The sequence below is a fragment of the Poecile atricapillus genome, chromosome Z (assembly GCF_030490865.1).
Source record: "Poecile atricapillus isolate bPoeAtr1 chromosome Z, bPoeAtr1.hap1, whole genome shotgun sequence".
Classification (NCBI taxonomy): Eukaryota; Metazoa; Chordata; class Aves; order Passeriformes; family Paridae; genus Poecile; species Poecile atricapillus.
In genome coordinates this window covers 121,450,368-121,473,866 of record NC_081289.1, presented here as the reverse complement: position 1 = coordinate 121,473,866, position 23,499 = coordinate 121,450,368, and the positions used below count along the sequence as shown (strand labels likewise).

General features: G+C 36.8%; 1 protein-coding gene across 2 annotated transcripts in view; it reads left to right on the top strand.

Annotated features, from left to right (window-relative positions):
• The window catches only part of CERT1 (ceramide transporter 1), an 80,871-nt gene that overhangs the window by 1,831 nt on the left and 55,541 nt on the right, over positions 1-23,499 (top strand). For both annotated transcript variants that reach the window (XM_058864393.1, XM_058864392.1), the window contains exons 2-3: positions 1,931-2,065; positions 22,868-22,984. In XM_058864393.1, the coding sequence (XP_058720376.1) occupies positions 1,931-2,065; positions 22,868-22,984 (252 nt within the window). The remainder of the gene's footprint in view (positions 1-1,930; positions 2,066-22,867; positions 22,985-23,499) is intronic.

Below are 23,499 nucleotides of genomic sequence, written 5' to 3'. Positions count from 1 at the left end.
CTACTAAGGAAATACCTATTTTTAATAACTAACTGTTAATAGTTAATGTTAATTAATTAATATTAAGGTATAGTTAAGTTCTAAAATCATGGAAGTAGGCTGCAGTTCACTGTGAGCATAGTAGTTTTAGTAGTTCTGCCCTTCAGTAAAGAGAAAAGCTGTGAAGGAAATGGAGTAATTTGGTAAGAGAAACTTGTTAGAAGTATATCCTGCTGGTCTTTTGAAATGTTTTGAAACTGTAGGATATTTTCCATTTTATTTCCTGCTAGTGATTTTAAGGTGGATACGAAGAAAGAACTTCAGTGGAAGAGGCTTTCAGGAAGCATGAGAATTTAGATGTTTAGAGAAACACTGGTCTTTTCTCTACAAAAACCTCGTGCCTGTCCAAGTGTACTTTAAGTCTCTTAATTCATGGCGCCTTTGGATTGCAACAGCAAGCTTTGATTGCAACAGCAGCTGCAAGATCCGCTGCTATATATGTTTCTGTTAACTTTTTCAGAGAAGGAAACATGCTTTTCCTTGCTTCTCTTTCCCCCAAGATAACTTTGGACTCTGCCTTTCACATCCTGGGAGGAGTTGGAAACATGAGATACAGGGAAACAGGAAGGCAGGAAATAATACACCTCTATGGCAGTTTGTGCTACCACTTCATGCACTAAATACACTTGAGGCTTTCTTTAAGTAATACTGTATTTAGCAATTAAATGTATTAAGAGATGAAAAAGGGCTTTATATTTTAAAAGCAAATTAAGGTTTTGCCTACATTTGAAAATTGCTAAGAATTTCTCAGCTATGTTTTTTTTCTGTAGAATTAATCATCTTATTACTAAAGTTAGCATGTAATTATGGAATATGTGTTAACTAGTGTATATAGTATGAAGTGGGGATGAGACTGTTAGTTGACTTTTCCCCCCTCACTTTTTAGATTACAAAATGATGAATAATGGATAGATTTAAATGTTAACCATTTGTTTTCAAAATAAAAGAAATGCTTGCATGATAAGATTGATTTCAATATTTTTGTTTATATTTTTATCAAATTTATAACATTTGCACCATGATTGATTAATATTGTGTATTGTCAGAATTATAGGATAGTCCTGATTTTCTATCAGTGCCAGATGATTTTATGAAGTTCATATGATTCTACAAAGTGCAGTCAGAAAGATGTTGCAAATATAAGCATAGTAATTAGAACTTTTGGTCACTTCTTATTAGATCTCTCTAGAATTAATCCAGAACTTGTTCCCGGAATATTGGTTTTATTCAGTTTGTGAATGTGGAGTCCCTAGAAAAATCTGAATGGCAAAAACATGATTTGATGTCTGCTGATAACCAAGTATCATCTTACTGAAAGTAGTTAGAATTAAAACATAAAGCAGTATCTATGGAAAATATTAAATTAAAAAGCACTGAGTCCTCTAGGCGCTACAAGAGTTACTTACTATGCTGTGGGATAATGGCATATTTGTATTTATATGATGAGAAAATGTCATATCATATTTTATATAAAATAAATTATTCTGTGTTCTACTTAAGTCTTTTGGCCTAACTCCAGATTTTAAATCAGATGTCTGAACTCACCTTAATCATTAATGTTTAATATTTTTTTCCCCCTCCTCTGTTTTCTTCAATTTGTATTACCAGTATGTTTATTGCCTTTATTGTAACTGGCCTTGACAGTGCAGTTGGAGTCCAGACATCAGACATCTGTTGGCTTATTGACCCTTCAAAACAACTGGTTTTTTATTGCTTTAGGAGTTTGTAAAATTCTTCTAGGAGCTCTGAGCAGAAAAACATTCTCATTTGGGGGCAGCTTGTAAAAATAACTTGCCTTTTTCTTTGCATGCTCAAAAGCCTAGGAAATATCCACCATTCTTCTTTTATTGTTGTCTTTCCATTGGCTGATCTCTGGAAAATTTTTTTACAGTGGACCAACTACATTCATGGGTGGCAGGATCGATGGGTAGTTCTGAAAAGCAACACACTCAGTTATTACAAGTCTGAAGATGAAACAGAGTATGGATGCAGAGGCTCTATCTGTCTGAGCAAGGCTGAAATTACAGTAAGTACAATTTTATTATTGCCATCATTCATATTTTAAGGTGCTGTATATTTCTATCTGGTGAAAGCAAACATGGGTATGGCAAATTCCATTAGGTCTCTTACTTGCGACAGTGGCATTAGTGGAACACTGTGGAACGAGGCAAGGAATTCCTAAGGCGCGCATAAACTCTTTTAATTTGTAGCTTCAGCAAGCAACTTTTAATTTCTTACATTAGAGGGTCTTGTGGGTGGGTAGACTGTCTGCCTCTGAAGGCTGCAAAGTTTTTTCAGTGGGTCAATTTAAGACCCCAACTTCCCAGAGGAGGTTCCATCCTTCACAGTCTTTGCTCTAGAAAGAGGGTAGTGGTTCTTTGACTGTGGTTCTTGACTTTCTGAACACAACTCTGTAGGTTTCCAAAAGAAAATGTTCTTTTCTGTGCTTTTTACTCTGAACAAGTTAGTAGTGTGTTGCTGTTTTTGTCAAACGCTAAAAAGAGGTCTGGAATTGACTGGTAAGAATAAAGAGTCTATATATAAATGAGCATAAGTGTTACGAGGAGTGGCTGAGGGGGCTGGGGTTGCTTAGCCTGGAGAAGAGGAGGCTTTTTGCCCTCTACAACCACGTGAAAGGAGGTTGTAGCAAGTTGTGTTTTAGTCTCTTTTTCCAGGTAGGAAGTGGAAGAATGAGAGTTAATGCCCTCAGGTTGTCTCAGTGGAGGTTTAGTCTACACAGTAAAAATGCTTCACAGAAGGGGCTGTAAAAGATTGAAACAGGAGGCCCAGAGTAGTGGTGGAGTTACCATCCCTGCAAGTGTCAAAAAAGTGTGGATATGGCACTGGATGGCATGGTTTCATGGTGAATATGGTGGTGCTAGGTTGATGGTTTGACTTGATAACATTAGAGTTTTTTCCCAACCTTTATGATAACCCGTGAAATCTTTAAAAGATGAATTTGCCTTAGAAGATAAAGAAAAAAGTCTGCTTTTTTTGCTTTCAGAATTGCAATACACATTATGACTAATGGTTGTCAAAAAGCATGCTGTAGTCTTTCTGCAAAGAATATTATTATTATTATTATTTCTGTTAAATAGTCTGTCCAGTTATGTGATTTAGAGTAAAAATAGCCATACTTTCATGTAGCACACAGGCTCCTAAAGTAGTAGTGTTAAATCTTAGCATGTATGTTCATATTCCACCAAATATGTGGAGTTTTTTCGAGCTGAATTAAGGATGACAAATGAGAAGTATGCTTCCTTACAGCTTACAAATAAAATTTTATTAAGTACCTCCTGATTTAAAAAAAAAAAAAAAAAAAGACTGGATTGATGCATCAACCAGATGTATTTTGGAGAAAAGCTAGTGAAGAAAGGGAGATTTTTACATTTAAATGTCTGCCAAGCACTGTAGTCATCTAAAAGTTTAAACAGATCATGTAATAATACTATTTTTTTTAAACTGTTTGCACTTCCAAAACTTTCTCAAGATGCGGCTTAATCAGGAATTGATTGTACGTGACAGTTTCTAGGAGTTTTCATTGAGGTTTATCTATGGCAGTCTGTCGAGCCTGTGATCAGAAGTTCCAAAAATCTCTCAAGGGGCAGAGACAGGAAGGTGCTGGCAAGGATGTAGCCAAAGAGCATCTGCAGGCATGCTGTACAGCACCTCTCAGCAGCCTGAGTTCCAGATGTGGTGGTGGAATAAGATAGTTATAGTGATGACTTCCATTGCTGCTGGAATGTTTTGGTACATTGCAGTTTAAAAGGCAAGCTTGTCTTAGCAAGCACGTCTTCAGACTAGGATGCATGTAACACTGGAACTTCTTACGGGTAACTTTATGCTTTTTTCTCTCTTGCAATTGTTTGATCTGTTAACTTGGAGTTGAATTGATGCATCTTTTTTTAAGTTCTTGAACTTCTTGAATACATGGAGGAAGAGTTAAAAGCATCCACAGTTCTAAAGGTTAATCTGATATTTTAGTTCCGTTTTTGTTCAGACTTGTGCTTTGTGAATGGTATTTGACAGTTCAGTTGATAGATGGTATCCCCGAAAGCTCTTAAGTTCCCGTTAGTTAGATCTAGCTGCAATTAAAATTATTGTTGTGGAAATTTTAGAAGCTGAGGAATACTATTGGATTATTTCATGTGTCTAGTATTTAGAAATATACTTTTGAAACTGTCTTGTAATTATTCTCTCTGTTTTTCAGAGGTCATTCTTTTAAGCCAGACTTTTAGCATTGATGCTTCTGGTTTGATTGTTGTTTAGTAGCAAATTGAATTCTGTATTTTTTAACTTAGGTTTTCAATTGAAAATTGTTTATGCTCAAAGACATAAATTTAAGATAATTCTTCCTGAGTTACATAGTTGATCTTTTCTTCTGTATCCTTGTAATGTCTTCAGTAACTATAAGCTTTCCAGCATGAATTTAAATGCATAGGAAAACACCAGTAGCTGATAAAATAAGTGTTAAAGTGATGTGTGAAAACTACCTTTGCTGTCAGAGGAACTTATTATATACTAAATGATTTGTAATTTGGTAAGGAGGGGATGTCAGGCTTCTTATTGGCTTAATGTTCAGTTGCAATGATTTGATGTAGTTGAGATCTTAATCTTTAATATTTTTCAGCAATCTTTCACTATTCTGTAAGTTCAGTTTCCCTTGATCTTGCTGATCCAGAGTCAGACATATTACCTACTTCATCTTAACCTGTTGTATTTCAGTAAAGTTTTCTGTAGTATGAGGTGGTGTTGATGACTGTAATGACACCCTTGTAGGAAAGGGTGGCTGGATGTTTATAAAGCTTTCTTTTAGGCACTTGGATTAGGTATGCATGTTTGAATTGAATGGGGAATGTAATGATTTTATTAATATATTTATTTATATATATTCATATATATTTATTTATTAATAATTAATTCTACTGTTATTATAGAATGACAACATTTTGTTAATATATAAGCATAAATTTGGAAAGTTGCTGTCACTGAGTAGTTTTACTGTACTTTCAGCGATGAAGATGAGTCTAATTATAAGCCATAGTATTAACTGACACATGAATGTTGTATGCAGAAACCTGCAGTTGCTTCTGCTCCTGTTTTATCATTAGTATTGTTCTGGGTAGGGATTGATAGATAATTTTATAGGGATATTTTGTAATACACTCATCTCTTCCTTTTATTTGATGAAAGAATACTAGTTAAATTCATGCTTATTAGCATAGCTATTTTGTGTCTTTCAAGTGCAGAATTATATTGTTGTATGTCCAGAACAGGTATCACTGTGTGAGAGTAACCTTTCATTGAGTGAAAAATACGGGATCTGGTTGGACTACTGGTACTGATTTTTCTGAAATAGGGGAAAAAAAGGATGAATGTTTATTGTGTACTCACTGCATTACATTGAGTAATGAACTGGCCATATGAGTTAAGTTTGGGGAAGGATGATGAAAGTCAATGTATGATGCTGACTTGCTTTTATCCATGTAAGACAAAACACCTTGAAGGTGTTTAGTTGGTTTATAACAGGCTGGAGGCTGAAATTAAAGATGAAAGTTCTGCTATGTGGTCAGTGGATGAGATGAAATCATGCATATTATAAAATGGTCATATATGGACAAACTTAAGCTTCGTTATATTAATCTAGCCTGGGCATACTAAATTACTGCTGTTAATGGCAGTCAGCATCAGTTGGTCTTTATTAAGGATACCCTTCTTTATTATAAAGCTTTACTGTTCTTTCATTCTTGAAGTCAAACTTCCAGTGGGGAATTCTGTGTACAAGGTTAAGAATGGATGTTCATGGCAGTCCTGTAAATGTGGATCCCTGGGGCATGGTTTTGGAGTTGAAAGGTCTAGGGTCTGTTATTAAAAGAACAAAAAGAAAATGCCCTGTAGATCTGGAAGTCCAAGTTTCAGGCAACCTGGTCCATAAGTTTGTATTGTCTTTGCTTTGATTGCTGTGTCTGCTCTTATAGTGCTATCACCACTGTTGTAGAGAGAGTTTTGCACTAATTCATGTAGTCATAGCATGACAAATCAAGAATAACATGGTATGTTGTGCCCCCACTTGAGGCAATCTAAGAGGAAGGCCAACACTAATTTAATCATGGTAGGAATTTATATGAATAGATTTTCAAATCTGTTTATAGAATTCTTAATAGCGAAGTGTTTATCTGATGAATTCAAGGGGTTTTGCCTGGTAGGAGTAGCTCTTCTGCATGCATCTATATGGAGGATCTTGAAAAATGTTTAGAGAAATGCAGTGCTTGGTAGGATTTTAAGAATTCTTAAGCTCAGCTATGTGTGACCTTTGTACTTTTTTTGTCCCTGGAGGTGACTACCTATGCAGGAAGAGTTCCAGAAGCTTCTGTTCCAATTTAAAACTTCAGCTTTTCTACTGATAGAATCTGTATTTGCCATGTTGCTTTAATCCAGTGATTGGTATTCATCTTCTTTCCTGTGTATACTATTGACGTAGAAAACCTTTTGGTTTTACTTGCTTAAACCAGCTGCAATAGCTGTGATGCAGTGGTTTTCCTTGGCTTTGGTTATACTGCAATGATGTATATGCATATCAAAACCTTTATGGAAACTTGCTATTGTTTTCTCGTTTGGGGGTTTTGGAGTACTTTATTTTTATTACGTTGTAAATAGACAATTAGTCAGCTCTTTGGAAATGCTTGAACTAGGACTGAGCAATAAATTGCATTGTGGAGATACTTTCAAGCAAACTAGTTTGTTGGGGCCCTTTTTCTTCCAGAAACAGCAATTGGAAAGCACAGTTGCTTAATGAGGGCAGAAATGACAATTTATATTAATATAAAAATTGCAAGCCAGCCATTTAGCTTTAGAATGAACTTCTACAAGGTGTGGGGGTTGAGTATCTTTTGTGAATATCTGGAGCTCAGGAAAAGCAAAGAGATAGAAAATGGAAGTCTGTCTGAGGGACAGCTTAGTGAATTGTCTTAGCTTTTTTTTCCTTCCTAAGTAGTAATAAGTTCTTGTTGTAAGGAACTTCATAAATACTCATTTAATAAATTAGGACAGATGTAAACATGTGTTACTTTCAGTTTACAAAAGGAACAAGAACACTGTACATGAAAGAGCTAAACTGTCAGTTCTCAATTTTAAATTTCTCATTTCCTTATATGTAGTCTGAAGAGAGACTGACATTTGTGTCCAGTAAACAACCACTAAAAATAAAAAACTTACCCACTTTTTAAAGATATGCTTAGTTAAACAGCCACTTTTCCTCACTCTGGTAGTATTTCTGTTTTATTTATAGAGTGATAACTGACCACCATTAATAATTGGGCACTTGTGAAAGGAAGTACAGATTGACATTTTTAAAAATAGATTGTCAAGTTAACAGAAAAGGCTTCATATGTTCATGAGTTAAAACACATGCAGAACCTTCCTATGAGTGTTTTTCACAGAAACATCAAATCCTGCAAGTATTTAAGCTTTATTACAAAGATGTGTATTTTTAATTGAGGGAGGTGTCAGACGAGACAAGAAATGTTCTTAGTAGAATGAAGAATCATGTCTTGCAAAACAGACTTTGAAAAATTTTTCTTGACATTAACAATGTATTGATGTGCTTCTTTTACACTTTATACTATGGGAAGTGTAACAGTATTTTGGACTCGTTTGATGTGGTAGTGTTTAGAAGCAGTATAGAAGAAAGAAAAGTTTGGATTTATTTTTCTTCCTAGCTACTGTGTCAAAATTTGATCTTGCTAACATGCCTGCTTATGATAAAAGAGTGCTGTAATCGCAGTTTGTATCTACTGTAAGGTTTGCTTGAGTTTGTTGCTAGTTAAGGTGAATGGAAACTGATAGGCTTTAGTTTGTGAAAGTTTTTATTAAAAAAGCTGAGCCATAAGTTCATGCCCTGGGCAGAAACACTAGCAGTAAATTTGTAGTAATTGCCAATTGCTTGGGAAACTATTGTTCCAACTGTTTGAGGCTGGAAATCAATCTGGTGTAGCATGATGTGATGGGCATTTAATTGAATAATTAATTTTCTGTAATTTGATAAAGTGCCTTCTCAGCCTTAGTTGCTACTAAAAAAATGATCTGAGTAAACTAAGACTTATAATACAAGCCCTAACTAGGTCGGGGTTTATTTAGGACATGTGGAAATTAGTACTGTTAGGCTTTCGTGTGTGTCTCAATCAAGTGGTTAAATCTAGACTGGTGGGAGATTTTGGCTAAATGGGAAATGGATATTCTAAAGAGGAGCAAATGTGGTTAAGGAATACTTACTCATATGTGAAAGGCCTGAGGTGATTCTGTTCTAGAGTGGAAAATGCCAAAGAGCAACAGGATAGGGAGGAAGGGAAAGGGAGTAAATGCCTAGGAAATAATGACACTGGGCCACTGCTGGCACGGCATGTGGAAGTTGCTTGAAATACAGGATTCTCCTGGACAATTAGTTTTGGCATTCACATCCTCTGTCCAAGTTTGTGTGTGCCTCTGAATTATCTGAGCCAACCCATTGATGGGTTGATGTGAAGTGAAAATGTGTGTATATGTCAAAGTTCTATGACATGATAATATCCTTGTCAAGCAAAAATTAATTATTTGGCATGGTGGAGAGATAGATGATTTCTTCTGTAGTGTGTATTGGAGAAATTAAGTCAGAAATGGAAAAATACACATCCAGATCAGCTCACTGAGGCTGTTCTTTGTACCGTGATGCAGGTTCTAAAATTATTAAGATGTAAAAAAATCTACAATGTACATTAACTAAATATTTTACCATTACTTAATATTGCTGAAGAATTAGTCTTTAGTACTTGAATAGAATCATGTGTTAACGCACTCTTCAAATTAGTGTTGTAATCCAGCATTATTTCTGTCGTCTTATTATCAGTGAGAGTATGATTCCCCTGCACGACATTTTTGTTAAGAAAATTAAATTCTAACACTGTTCATTATTTGACATACTCTTCAGGGTCAAAATTCATGCCTGTGGAGCAGTATATTGCAGCAGTTTCATGCTGTGGAGTATTTTTCGCATTTGTATAGCAAGTTTTAAATAATTTCAGTGTTTTAGGTATTAAAGCTCTGATTTTGTAGCTCATCAATTTTTTCTGTGGTACTTGCAATCCTTATTCTTGCTCAATCTGAATTTCTGTGCATTTTTGTAACAGTGATTTATAGTTGATTTCTTGTTCATGAATATGGTTAGTTCATATATGACTCCCTTCAGGGCTGTAGTGTTGCTCAATAGTCCTCCTAGGCAACTTGCAGGTGATTATCTTACGTGTCTTGTGATAGCTGTTAATGACGTTTTCAACAGCTCTATTGAGGATTTGTACAATATTAGACCTCACTTTTAGAAATGCATTTATAGAATACTAAATCAAAAAGTCAGAATACTTTTCATCTACTAACATAAGCTGCAGCTGGCCATCTCTTTTTCAGATGCTTCCTGAAGTTGCTTGCTTAACCACCCTTTCTGTTCATACATTCAAAGTAGTTTGACATAGATGACTGCTTGAGTGTTTTCTTCTTCTCCCAGTTCATCTTCTTCCCTCCTCCTTTAGGCATATATTTTAGTTGCTATTTCCTGGTGTTCTTGTTGAATTCTAGTTAGGGTGAATTCAATCAAATAGTGTGGCCGACTTTACCACTTGTTAAATCTGTTTGATGTGTCTTTCCTCTCAACTGAAGTTCATCATTCCTTAGTTAAGAAGACTAGTTGGAACAGAATTTACTACTCCAGGTCTCCAGGTACTTAACCAAGATTGTATTGTAACTGCTGCCTAATATTTTCTTACAGCTTTTTAAGTTTAAACACTGTCTTTTAAGGACAAGTGTTGCTCTTATATTAAGTTCTTTTTTTCAGCTCTTTCAAAACTAATTATGTGTGTGTATATAGATCTATATGTACACACATGCAAATGTATACAGTTATGTATAAAAGAATTAGGGGTAGATGTGATGGCAGAATTTAGACTGACAATTCAGGTCAATTTTAAACTTCAGAATGAAAGCTTTCAGACTGACATTCATTAGCAACATGCCTTGTCCTTTTAATTAGTTCTTACACATTGTTAATTATTTCTATACATTACTTAATACACAGTAAGCATTATAATTTTGTATTCAAAGCAGTCACTTATATCTGACTTAAATCCTAAATTATCTGTGACTATGCAGTACCGTGGAGCCAGTGCTATATTTCTAGCCTGATATCTTTGTTCTCGATGGTCCTAGTTGCTGAGGCAAAGGTAACCTAATTGAAGAACTCTCCAGTGAGGGATGGGAAAGGTTGGATGAAAGGACAGGTATAGAACTGAAGTATGCATCTTTTGCCAAAACACAGGGGCCCAAATTAGGATCTTTTGTAAGCACCTGATGCTAGACTGCATATGGTGTGTTGCTGGAGAACTGTTCCTTTCCCAGGCTATAGCCTTGTTGCTTCCCTGCCCTGTTGCTGGGTTTTTTCTTTTAAGTCGCCTGCCTACCAAGAGCAAAACCAGCCTTCTCAGCTGTGAGGTTGCATGTTTACACTGGCTGGTATTTGACCATTAAGGAATTACTTATGTTTCTGGGGCCGTGGCTTTTCATTTGTGTCCATGGTTTCAAGATCTTTGGTATCTCATGCTTAATTTTTATACCATAACAAGAGACACCTGGTTCCAAGGTCTAGTTCGTAGAGCCAGTTTTCATATCAAGTTAATGAGATTGGGTCAGGACTGGGAATTGCATAGTTAGCTTTCCCATTGCTAATAATGTTAATACTGCATTTATAGAAATGCTTATACAGTTGTACTGTGTTAAGTTACTTATGTTTGGATTCAAACCAAGCTAATCTTCAGTCTTAGTTTGGTGCTTTTGCAGGTGCATCAGGTCTCTGTTCTAGATGGAATGCTACTGATTTCCTAGAACTGGAATCTCCATTCCCAACACCATGAATCTAAGTCCAGAATGTTCTGCTCTGTCAGCTCAATATAGTGCTGTGGAGCATGGCTTTTGTCTTAGGGTAGAGTACCTTCTCTGGATATTCACTCATGATTTTCTTATGAAATCCATATTGTTCTGTTGCCAACTGGTGTATGTGAGAGAGTTGGGTCTCCTGTGCTACACTGTGGTACATTGTGAGAGGTACAACTAAATTAATCAATATACAAATAGTTATTTTGGGAGTGCGAGTGTGATTCCTGCTCCTGTATTTGACAGTCCAATAAAAACAAACTTTAAAAAAAGTGGCTCAGACAGTGTCTCTGCATTCTCTAAAGTTGATACAAAGGTGCTTGGCTTCCTTCCTGATTGATAACTCTAGCTTCTTGCTGTATATTATGTGAGTCTTAAGAAGTTTAACATGGTGATTTGTAATCAATTCTAGCTTGATGTTTTTCTATAGTCTAATTCTCTTGGGTTTTTTTTTTCCTGTGGCTGATGCATGTTTTTGGTGGATAACGCAAATATCTTGTTCTAACTGTAAACCTGAGAAGTACCATGTGAATTTCTCTGTAGGGGAATCACTTTGACTTGGTTCTTACCAAAGCAATAGCATGCATGTTTCCATTTCCATAACTGATAATTAGCTCTAAAGGTAAGTTTAATGAGTTAGGCCAAGTCTCAGGTTCTTCAGACTATGTTTAAACAGTACAGGCCCATTAGTTATATCCTGGTTTCTCTCCGTGTGTATCTAAATCTGTTAATACCAATTTACTAATCCATGGAGCTTTTACATGTATCTGTTGTCACTAGTAGATCACTTAAAGTGACAGCTACAAGCACATGCTGGTTTACAGCTATTTCAGCCTTGCCCTCTTTCTTCTAGTAACACAGAATAGCCATTCCATGTATTTGACTAAAGTTTAGCTGACATTTCAAGTGCGCATTTGTTATACTCTAGGTCTTGCTATTACAAGTAATTTTTTGAGTAGGCACTTGAGAATAGCAGTGTCAGGGGTATGTTTACTTACAAACCAGTACAACATGAGTTGATGCTACCTACTAATTCCACTTCATTAACACAGAAATAATTTGATAAAATAGTAATCTAAAAAATCCTATACTGTAAGATACTGTCCTGTAAGATAGATTAATTCCTCACAAATAAATATGAAAATGGTTTTATATGATCACTTTTGCATCTGAATCTATTCAGCAGGTGTGCAGAAAACCAGATTGACCAGGTTTACACATGAAGTCTGTAATTTCAAATTTTAAATGTGGTTTCAGTGCTAAAGTAACATACAATGTATGTTTGATTCAGACTTAAAAGGACAATTCTCCCATGAGAGAGTTTCTTTGCAAAGAATCAAACTAAGTTAATTTTAAATTTGCATGCTACGCTCACAAAATAACTTTAAATTCTGCTAACATGCTTCTGCTTTCACTGGTCTCTACTTTAGCTAGATTTTGAAAAGATAAGATCATTACTTAAAAGGAAAATAAGTGTTTAAAGGCATTTTGAGAAGAAAATACCCTGACTAAAAACCTGAAGTGGAATATTTGGGGAGTAGCAAAGAACATAAAAACATTTTATTGGGTTTTATATTTTTAAGCCTATTTGCTTTATAAGACTTCTTTTCTACATGTGCAAATATGCTATTATGAGAAAGTTTTCTTTTTAATGTGCTAATGAGCAAAAAGTTAGATATCCCATATTTTGCCCTTTCCTAAAGGTTTATAATTTTCAATAGGCATAGAACTGTCTTATTTACTTGCTTGTTTGTAAGAAGGTTTTCCTATACTGTCATAAAAGAAAAAAATACTGTTTAAATAAATGTAAAAAGAGTACAGCCAGCCAATGTAACTAAAAAGTGGGTTCTTATTGCTTAAGAATAACAAGGAAAGGCAAGACGTTATAGTCCAGTGTTTCTATTAGGTTTTTATTGGATTTTAGAACTAAGAAAGGGAAACCAGAATTTTTGTGTTGTGACTCTTGGTAGACCTTAATTCACCAGATTTGTGGATCCACTTGGCTTTTCTTGGGGCAGCAGGAGGCAAATATTACAAATATAGGAAATTAGAACTTGTAATGTCTTTTAGGACTTCAGTACATTATTAATAAAATGTATTGTAAGTAATGAAGTATAATGCTTTCTTTAAGTTGTTGCATCCTGAGACTTAGATCCAGGATAGATGCCAAGTGTCTTCAAAAATAAATCATAGTGACAGAAGGATCTTGAAGAGGTTTTATGGCTGCACTGAGTGTACCTCATGGGGCTGGGGGTCCGCTGTGCAGTTTCTTTGAGGAAACTCACAGGTTGCCCTGCACAGAGCATCTTCAGTGGACACAGTGCAGGACACAGCTGAGCCCCACAGTCACTGTGAAATATCAGGGTAAACAGAGTTAAATGGCAAAAATGCTGTTCAGCACTGTGTAAGAAAGAGAGGAGTGAGGAAAAGGTGTGAGAAACAGCTGTCTGGACAGGAAGAGATGCTCCAGCCACACAGTGAGATCCCCTGCAGCATGCAGAAGAGAGCATTGTACAGGCATTTTTGGTGTAACCCATGCAGAGAATCACATAGACCAGACGACCACACTGCAACCTGTTTAGAACCCAACTGTGGTGGCTGGGTATGTCTTAACAGATGCTGCAGCCTCCAAAGAGCCCATGCTGTAACAGGCTTACCCCAAAGAATTGCAGTGATGGATACAATCCTTGCTAGAGCATTTGAAAGCATGAGGAAGGAGTGGCAGAATTAGTATTAGACCATAGCCCTCATTCCCAATCTCCCTGTGCCTCTCCTGTTTCTCACCCTCCAACTCTACTTTGCAATAAATTGTCACTTTTCTCCAAATCAAATCTGTTTGACCATACTGGCAGTAGGTAAGTGGTTTCTCTGTCTTTATCTTGACCCATGAGCTTTTCAGCAACTCTGGAGAGAAATATCCTAACTTGAAAAATACTACTATTTAGTATCTAATAAGGCACGAATGACAGTGTTTTGACTAGTCTTGTCTGGTAAAATCCTACCCATGCATAATATTGTTTGGTAAAACACATATTGTGATTCATCTGATAGGATTTTTCCATTGATGATTTTAAGTATTATTCACAGTGTAGAATGCAGCTTTAAAATCAGTGGTACTTCATTTCACTATCTTTCTGTTCAAAGTTTTTTGAAAAATTAATATATTTTTAGCCATTTTACATTTTGAAAGCAGGGGGCAATTTCTTCACAGTTTGGATCTGTCATGAATTAAATGCTTTCGAAAAATAATTTTAAGACATGCATTTTTTCAAACTTGTCCTGGATTTTTCATTTGCTTTTTTCTAGTTAACTAATCACAGCCATTGCCAGTTCCAAACAGGTTTTACATGAGAGCTGAAATACAGTTTTGATGTGTACTTTTAGAATGAAATCCTTCTGTCACACAGCACAGATCTTAAAGGAACCTTTTTGTTTTCTGATTTTGATAGCATCTCAGTGTAGATACAGGTAGAATGTGTTCATGTAACTTTTTTTTTCTGGTATCAATAGGTTCTTTTATTTCCTTTATTCCCGTAGTCAAAGTACATACTTCGGTGTTAGCCTCAATTCCCAGTAATTGCAATGTTTTTCTTGCTTTGATACATGATGCTTACTGAGAATCATGGAATGTTTTTTTAATTTTCTTTATTTAATGTTATTACCTACTACATTGCATTGCTTTCCCTTTTTCTATTCCATCATGTTAACTAATTTTTAAGGTGCTCATTATTGCATTTCTATAGCTCATCATATATTGTGCCTTATCTTTTTTTAACATAGGATACAGGTTCCAGTATCTGTACTGTAGCCAGTACTGGCTGTTCATTGCATCCTAAATTATCACATGCACATCTCTCCCTTTGTCCAGTTTGCTGCCTTCTCTTGTGAATTTTCATTGCTTATGGGTGAATACAGTACTCTTTTAAATTTCTGTTTGTTTCAAAAGTAATACCAGGTTACAGATGCAGTTTATTTTTTTCTGATCATTGCTTGTGCCCCTCTCTTCTTTCTTGTCCTAACCATATTATCCTGGAGTTATCTTTTGAATTTCCTGTTGAAAAGTTGAGAGGATAGATGTGGTTTTGGTATTTGAATGAATACATCCAGGTCCAAAACCTATTGAATGATCTGTGAAAACTAATAAGTAAATCCGTAGATTGGTGGTAAGTGCTCTGAGCATTTGGGTTTTTTGTGGAGGAAGTGGTAGTTTGTTCAGGTACTTTGTAACTGGAGGATTTCAGGATGTTGAAGAACAGTGCAAAAAGGATGCTTTTTCCTGAATTCCATGGGAATCGTAAAAAACTAAACAGCAGATAAATTGTACCTTGCATGGTAGGACAGTGACACTGTTCACATAGGAAAAGTTGTGTATTCAGCTCTCTTGAGCTGGAAATGTTTTTCATGAATAGCTGTAGTCTGGCTGGCATCTCATTTTCCAGGGTACAACTTCATGACTACTTTTATAAGAGGTATTTAAGTCAAAACTGGTGAAGTTTGCTACCTTAAAAAGATTTACAGGCATACTAACATGAAGATGCTTGCAGATAGACATCAGAGTTGCTGAGTGTTGTTTCAGTATTTCCTCAGCAGATGAAGCAAAGGACTAAATGCAGCAAGTTGGATTCCAAGAGGAAAAGAAGTGATACCTGGGTGGTTTGTCCCTATACACATGCTACATGCAAAAAAAACCAAACAACTGTGCAAGCATGAGTTACAGCATTTGCATCAATGAAATATATGCAAAACACTTTAGTTAGCTTTATTTGATAAGGCTTCTTTTGTTTCTTAAAAGCTGAGTATTGACATTTTTAATAGCTTTAGGTGTGGGAGAATAGATTGTAAAAGAATAGATATAATGCTGCAGGCAATCTTGCCCCTGATAAGGTTCAGTTGTGTAAGACAGGTGAACATCATTAAAGGAAAAGGAGCATGGAATGCTGATTTGTATTGACCGATCACGAAAGAGTGAAAGGGCACACAGGTGTTATGCATAAGGGGAAAGGATATAAAAGTCATACTGGGGACTAGTAAAGTGCTGGTGCTTGAAACCATTCTCAGTGTCAGTCATGTGTCCTTTGTCATTTTAGGTACTCTGATATAAGGCATGTATGAGTAGGCCATTTGAAGTTTGATTACCAAAACTTGAATTCGTTTTCTCAATTTTCAGTTAAGTGACTTCTGGTTGACGCCATTCTCAAACTGACTCAGAAAAAAAGAATGTTAAGTTCTCTTAACTTGCATTGAGTTGCACTAAGAGAAGCAAAGGAGAACATCAGGTTTCATGTTTTAGCTTAGGCTAGATGACAGCCTCTGTTAAATTATGCTAGTGGCATTCATGTCTGAGGTCTAAGGAATTGTCACTTTTATTTTGTGTAGGCCTCTATTGTTTGTATTGTGTCCTAGTTCCCAGCCCAGGATTTTCTCAATAAGAAAAACCTTCCAAATTTTAAAATAATTTCAGTTTAGGTAAGTTCTAGTTCTGCAGTGAGAATAGTGGCAGAAGCATGCTTTAATAATTGTAGTATGCAGTCTTGAATTGTATCTGCTATGAACACCATGACTTCCCTCTGTAAGAAAAGGACAAAATGCCATTAGCATTTGGAGTAGTGTGAGAGATCAAGCAAAAGTTTCTTCATTCAAGGTTTGGTTTTAGTTTTTTTTTTTTCTCCTTGCATGGAGTACTCCTGAAGGTTATACTCTACTCTTGAAGGTTATAAAGTCTATAAAAACACTTCATCTTTCCTGTGTGATTTGCCTTAAGCACCTGAACCAGTATTTTTCAAGTAGATACTGCTCTGAAGCTTGTTTTATGAATACCCCAGGCTTGACAACTGTATAGCAGGAAGGATTTTGTGGCAATGCAGTCAGCTATGACTCATGAGACCTGAACTGGCTACCGACTTCCTCGGTAACTGTAGCCAAGTGAGTGTTTCTGCTTAGAAATGTTTAGAATTTAAGAGCTAGTATCCATGGTTTTGGAAAGTTCTAGGGTGCTTGAATACTTGGAATTGCCTTTATTTCTGTAGGATTCTGTGCTGGTGCCTTAGAAAAAAGCTTAGGAGTCATACAGAAAGGGTGTTTGTGGATGCTGGAGGCCTATTTCTTGCTGCATGTTCTTGAATTAAATTTGGATTTAGCTGTGGGGGCTTTTTGTTTGTTTGTTTGTTTGTTTTAATGTGGGCTCCCAAAGGAGGTGGTGTACACAGAGGTCACCTCTGCCACAGACACTTAAGTCTGTGCAACTCAGCTTTGAAAATGCTGTAAATGTTTTCAGGTGCCCCCATTTGAAATGTCATGATCTGGATTTTATTCCACAATGCCCTCTTAATTTATGTATGTTGCTTGAGACTGCTGTGGGTTGGGAAAAAGCAGCTGATCTCCAAGGTGCTTTAAATCCTGAGGATAGATAGTGGACTCCAACTTGCTTCCTGCTTCCCTGCATAACTAAAACATTCCTCTTTTTTGCCTTATCTTGATTGTGAAAGGTCATTAGGACATATCCTGGCCTCAGCACATGTCCTTAGCTTGTTACAGATGAAAATCCTTATTTATCCTCCAAGGTCCTGTCATATGACTGGCTAAGAACTGTACCATTTTATAACAGCTTCTGAGTGTAAAGGGGATAGGCAACACTAGGCTAAAAACAGTGAACTTCAGAAAGAAATTACATCTAAATTAAATGAGTTGCAGTCTACAGGAAGAAAGTGAAGAGAAATGGAAAAACTTCCAGGAAGCATAAAGGAATCAAACTAGTCTGATGAGATTGTTAGAAGAATAAAGGACAGACCTGAGAAGTTATGAATAATGCTTTGTAGTCTTTGCTAGATGCAGCTACAGAAAACAATAAAAGTACTTATAGTCAGAAGTAAACCAAGGAGGTTTATCTGTAGCTCAGGGGGAGGAGAATGTAACGTATGCTGCCATAAAGTTACATACAGAAGTCTGCCAAATTACTGGTGAAAATGAAATGTGAACTCTGGGCTGGTGGAGAAGGGGGTTAGTCAAAAACAATCTGATTTGTTCTGTGTTAGGAAAAGAGCACATCACTTGATTCAGGTGATTTATTTGTCTTTTGTGTTCAGTTAATTCAGGGTTCTTCCAATGATGCGTGTTTTCAAAGAAAAAAACAAAACATCACAGGCGAATGATGATAAACAATGATTTTAATAGGTCATTTATACGTACTGCAGGGTATTAAATAAGTGAACAGCAAATCATGTACCTGCCTTCCTTTTGAAGCATATTTAACCTTGTTAGTGGTTATTTCTTTTATTTTAGCACCTTGATCCAACAGGATCAGCTGTATGTTTTTGTAACATGGAACTGCATGGTGAGCTGACTATAACCCTAAACCTGATCTACAGAATCACAGAATATGCTGAGTTAGAAGGGATGCGCCAAGATCACCGAGTCCAACTACTGGTCCTGTGCAGCAGAGCCTCAAGAGTCCCACCATGTGCCGATGAGCTTTGTCCAAACACTTCTTGAACTCTGTCAAGCTTGGTGTTGCCCACATCTCTGGGGAGCCTCTTCCAGTGCTCAACGGTGCCCTGGATGAAAAACTTACTCTCCATATCCAACCTAAACCTCTCCTGACTCAGCTTCATGCCACCTCATTAAGTCCTGTCACTGATCATAAGAGTGAAGAGATCAGTGTCTGCCTCACTGCTTCTTGTACAGATGTTAAAGACCGCAATGAGGTCTCTCCTCAGTCCCCGTCAGGCTGAATAAACTGAATGGCTTCAGCCTCTCCTCATATGGCTTGCCCTCCAGACCCTTCACCATCTTTGTGGCCCTCCTTTGGATGCTCTCTAATAGCTTTACGTCTTTCTTATATATTCATGCTTGAACCTGTACACTGAGCTCAAGTTGAGGCTGTCCCAGTGCAGAAGAGAGTAGGACAATCCCCCACTTTGACAGGGCGGTCAATTATATGTCTATATCTATATCTATATCTATCTGTGTGTATACATATATATATATATATATATATATATATATACACACTATATATATAGTGTGACTTAGTCTCTTAACTTCATGTAATGCAGAAGTGTGTATGCAGTAAATGGTGGAGAAAAGTGTTTAAAGCTTTCTATAGTCCTCAGAGAAAGCATCTTCTTTCCATGTCTTAGCAACAAGATACAAATTTTCAAATACATTAAAAGCTGCTTTGGAAAGAAGGAGAATACAAAAACCTGTCTTTGAAAAGAAGAGGGGTGATGGTGATAGTCTTAAGTTGCACTAGAAGATGTTTAGGGTAGTGATGAGATTCAGGGAAAGCAAGGATGATGGTGAACTGAAGTAAGTGCACCACGCAGAAGCGTGCTATCAGTTAGTGCTACAGGCTTTTAGGATGAATTTTGGCAAATTCTTTCTAATCACATATGATGTAATTGCTTGTAATTCTTCCCAAAAGACTTCAAGAATCAGAGATCAAACTGAGGAATGCTATAATGTCAGGAAAAACCTTGATAGCTAATCTTTCTAGATTTTCTTTTTGGGTGATTTTTTTAGAATATCTCTGGTTGTTGATGTATGTTCCCCATCACATGACTAAATGAAGACCTGTCAGGACTGACTGGGAACAGGCACATGATGCATTGCCTTAGCCGGTTTGCTGTTCTAAAGCTGATGAACTTCTTTTACATATATTGCAATAATTATAACAGAAAATGCAGCTTGAAGAAGAGAGACCTGGACTAGCAGATGTGTATTTGTCCTATGTTGGGTCTATGTGGTAAGTTTTGGTAGCAGAGGGGTACAGATGTGGCCTCTGTGTGCAGATGGAGAAGTTGCCTCTGTATGTTACAGGCCCAGCTCTGTCTGGATCCAAGATGGACCTGCTGATGGGCAAAACTGAGTTAATCAGAGATGGTGGTGTATTGCCTCTGTTGCAACATACCTAAGAAGGCGTACAAACTGCTGTGCAACATGAATTGGGAGGGAGGGCTGAGAATATTTGAGAGCAACAGCTCTGCAGATACACAGGTCTTTGAGGAAGGAGGGGGAACACGTGGTCAAGTGCTGGAGCATTGTTTTGGTTTAGGGTAAATTTGGGATAGAACCTCTGAATGCGGGTCCTTTTAGAGAGCAGATTTAAGTGGTTTTTATTTTTATTGGTTTGGGAAAAGATGTTTTTGGAGAAAAGTGGAAAATAGCTATTTAACAAGTGAAGTATCTATAAGCGTAAAAATTGAATAATATTAACAACAAAACTTCTTGCTGTTTGAAGAGATGATAAATTTAGAAAGTCCTTGCCATGGGTGTAGTTTGGTTTGCTCAGTCTCTTATCAGGCCCTCTGGTGCTGGAAAATGCCAAGGCCCAGGCCCTGGTGTGCCACAGATGTGAGCTCTTGCTGTTTTCTTACATTTTCAGTTTAGAACGGGTTTGAACAGATCTAAGAAAAAAGGGAAAAAAACAAGTCCAGGAAACTGCTCTGCCTTAGCTAGCTAAAAACTAAAAGTAAAGAAGAGCTCTGTCCTGCTATCTGTCCGTGCTGCAGACACCACAGTCCAGAAAGCATGCGGGGAAGGGAGTGCTGTTTCTGAAAACAAACTGCACGCTTCTTCTTTCCCCCCGTTTGTTCTTGGAGCCAGCTTTAAAGATGCAGAACTTAATATCCAGCATAAAAAGAACAGATGACTGGAGATACAAGCATTATAAAGTCATGCCAGGACAAGCATATATTCCCCTGCAGCCTGTAGGGGAGACCATGGTAAAGCAGATTGTCTCCCTGCACCCACAAGCATCTGTAGGGTATGGGAAACCCATAGTGGAGCAGCCTCCTAACAGGACCTGTGGTCCCATGAGGAGAGGAGCCCGTGTTGTAGCAGGTTTTCTGGCAGGACGTGTGGCCCCCTGGGAGACCCGTGCCGGTGCAGGCTGTAACTGAAGGACTGTGCCCTATGGAAAGAACCCACACTGGAGCAGTTAATTAAGAGCTGCAGCCCTTGTGCAGGACCCGCATTGGAGAAGATCACAGAGGTCTGTCCCATGAAAAAGTTCTGTTGTTGAACAGGGAAAAAGCATGAGGAAGGAGTAACAGAAAGTGTTTAGACTGACTGCAATTCCCATTGCTCGTTGACCCGCAATTCTTGAAGGGATGTGGTAGAGGAAAATAGGTAGTGAAGTTGAGCCTGGTTAAGGAGGAATGGGGTGCCTTTAACTTTTTTATTATCCTACTCTGATTTGACTGGTAATAAATTAAACTGTTTTCTGTGAGTCAAGTCTGTTTCGCCTGTGGCAGTAACTAGTGAATGATCTCCCTGTCATTATCTCAATTCATGAGTCTTTCATCATACTCTCTCCCCTATCTGGCTGAGGGTAGTGACTAAGACTTTGCTGGACACCTGGCATCCAGCAAGGGTCAAACAACCTCATGTCCCTTTTTACACCACTTTGTATGGTTCAGTGAGTGTATAGACCCAGTTTTGAAAGTTGGTTGAATCTAATTAGCTTGAGATGATCAGGTATTAGATAATTAGTATATAGTTGTTTGCTTGATTTTAAATTCTTACAGTTGTTGGAGAGTTTTTGTATGGGAAGTTTAAATTTCTTTAAAATTGAACGCTCAGATGCCTGACCAATTATATGAAGCTTTAAGCTTACACTTTGTTTTTTTAATGTACTTTTGTTAAATTCTTTCTAGCTCATTTTTTTATTTGGTAATTTGAGTTCTGCTATACTTTTTTACTTCCTTAGTACATTAAACACAGAGTAAGACAAAGATGTTGTTTTTTGGGTATTTTAAATGTGTAAATATCTTCTGGTTTCCAAATTCTTTGAAAAATATTCTAACATTGGAATGGTGTGCATGACAACAAATGAGACTTACTTCTAAGTTTTCTTTTGTAGCATGTTCCGTGAGTGGTTCACAGTCTTTAAGTTTGCAGGATGCATGTATTGGCAGAGTGGTCTTTGTGTTGTAAAGGATATTCCTAACATGCATAGACTTGTCTTCAGCACATGGTACCAATATTTGTGGTCCTTGGGACTGTATCACTAGCCTTTATCCTGAAGCCTGTTAGCCTCTTGTAATTTCTTTAATGTGTATTACGTGTCCTTAAAAATGGCTTTCAGAGATGAAGAGTGTGGGGAATATTGGGCTCAGTTGGATGTTTGCTAAGGAGTAACTTTGAACTGACAGTATCAGGGTACAGGGCAGATGAGATAATTGTTTTCTTTCCCTGTACTTTCCTTAACAGCTTCATTGTTACATTAGTAAAAGCTTACTAGTATTTAAGGCACTTGAACAAAAAGTTAGATGCAGTTGAACGGAGTGGTGTGAAAGGATTGCATGTAGCTTCCAATTATCTGTGAAATATTCATGGTGAAAATAATTGAGGCAGAGCATGTCACAGCTTGTTTAAGTTCCTGCTCTGACTTGTCATTTAGATATAGTCTGCTTTTACAGTTCTATCCTGGTATTTTTTTTTCTATTATGTATGTATTTCATCTAAAATTAATACTGGTAATGCTATAATACAGTAATGTTATGGAGTTGTTGTCCTGTTTCGAAATTAAAATGTATATATATAGGAATATTTAATGGTATGATTGATATTTTGCTAAAGGATTTGTTTCAAAGTATTTGAAAATATGGAATTTATTATGTGTGGAATTTATTTATTAAAATTTTATTTAATAAGAATGTATTACACGTGCTTGTCTATTTCAGAAGATCAGCATCTTTCATTATGAGAGTATATGTTAATTATTTGATACAGCTACACAACACAGAATTCAGGATCTAGGATGAATTTGAGACAATATAGACCAGACTTTCCAGTTAGTGTTTAAGTGTCAAAATAATCTATGAGGTAACGTTGATCATGTTGCTAATTTTAGCTACTCTTACACTCTCTTCTGTCACAGCCCCATGACTTTGATGAATGCAGATTTGATATCAGCGTGAATGATAGTGTTTGGTACCTCCGGGCTCAGGACCCAGACCATAGACAACAATGGGTAGATGCAATAGAACAACATAAGGTATGTAATTTTCTGTTTTCTAATTTCCTTTCTCATTCCCTCATTAGATTAAGCATAGTGCTTTCAGAGAGTTTAAGCTTCCCTGTACAGTCATTGAAATACAGTATTTATGACAGGTAGGAGGTCAAGATTGAAGCTTTGTGTTAAATTTATTTCAAAGGAATTGACTTGCTCTTCATAGATAAGATGTTACTGGGGGCTAACAAATGTGATCCTTGAGCTCTCTAGCTTGAAACAAAAACAAAAGCTTTTATTAGTGTTTGAGTGATATTTTCAAGGTTTTGTCCATCCTCTTCCTGATTACTGAATTGCTTCTTATCTATCCTAGATGTCAGCTTGTTAGTCTTAGAGTCAGTTCTCTAGGTTATCATTCTGGTTTTAGGCTACTCTTTTTCATCATTTGACTGCTTTTGCTGTATCTGATTACTGGCTTTGTCTCTTTTTCTTTTAAAGCACTATTCTTCATCTGCATTTTGGTTCAGCTTTCTCGATCTGTTCCATATATCTTCCAATGA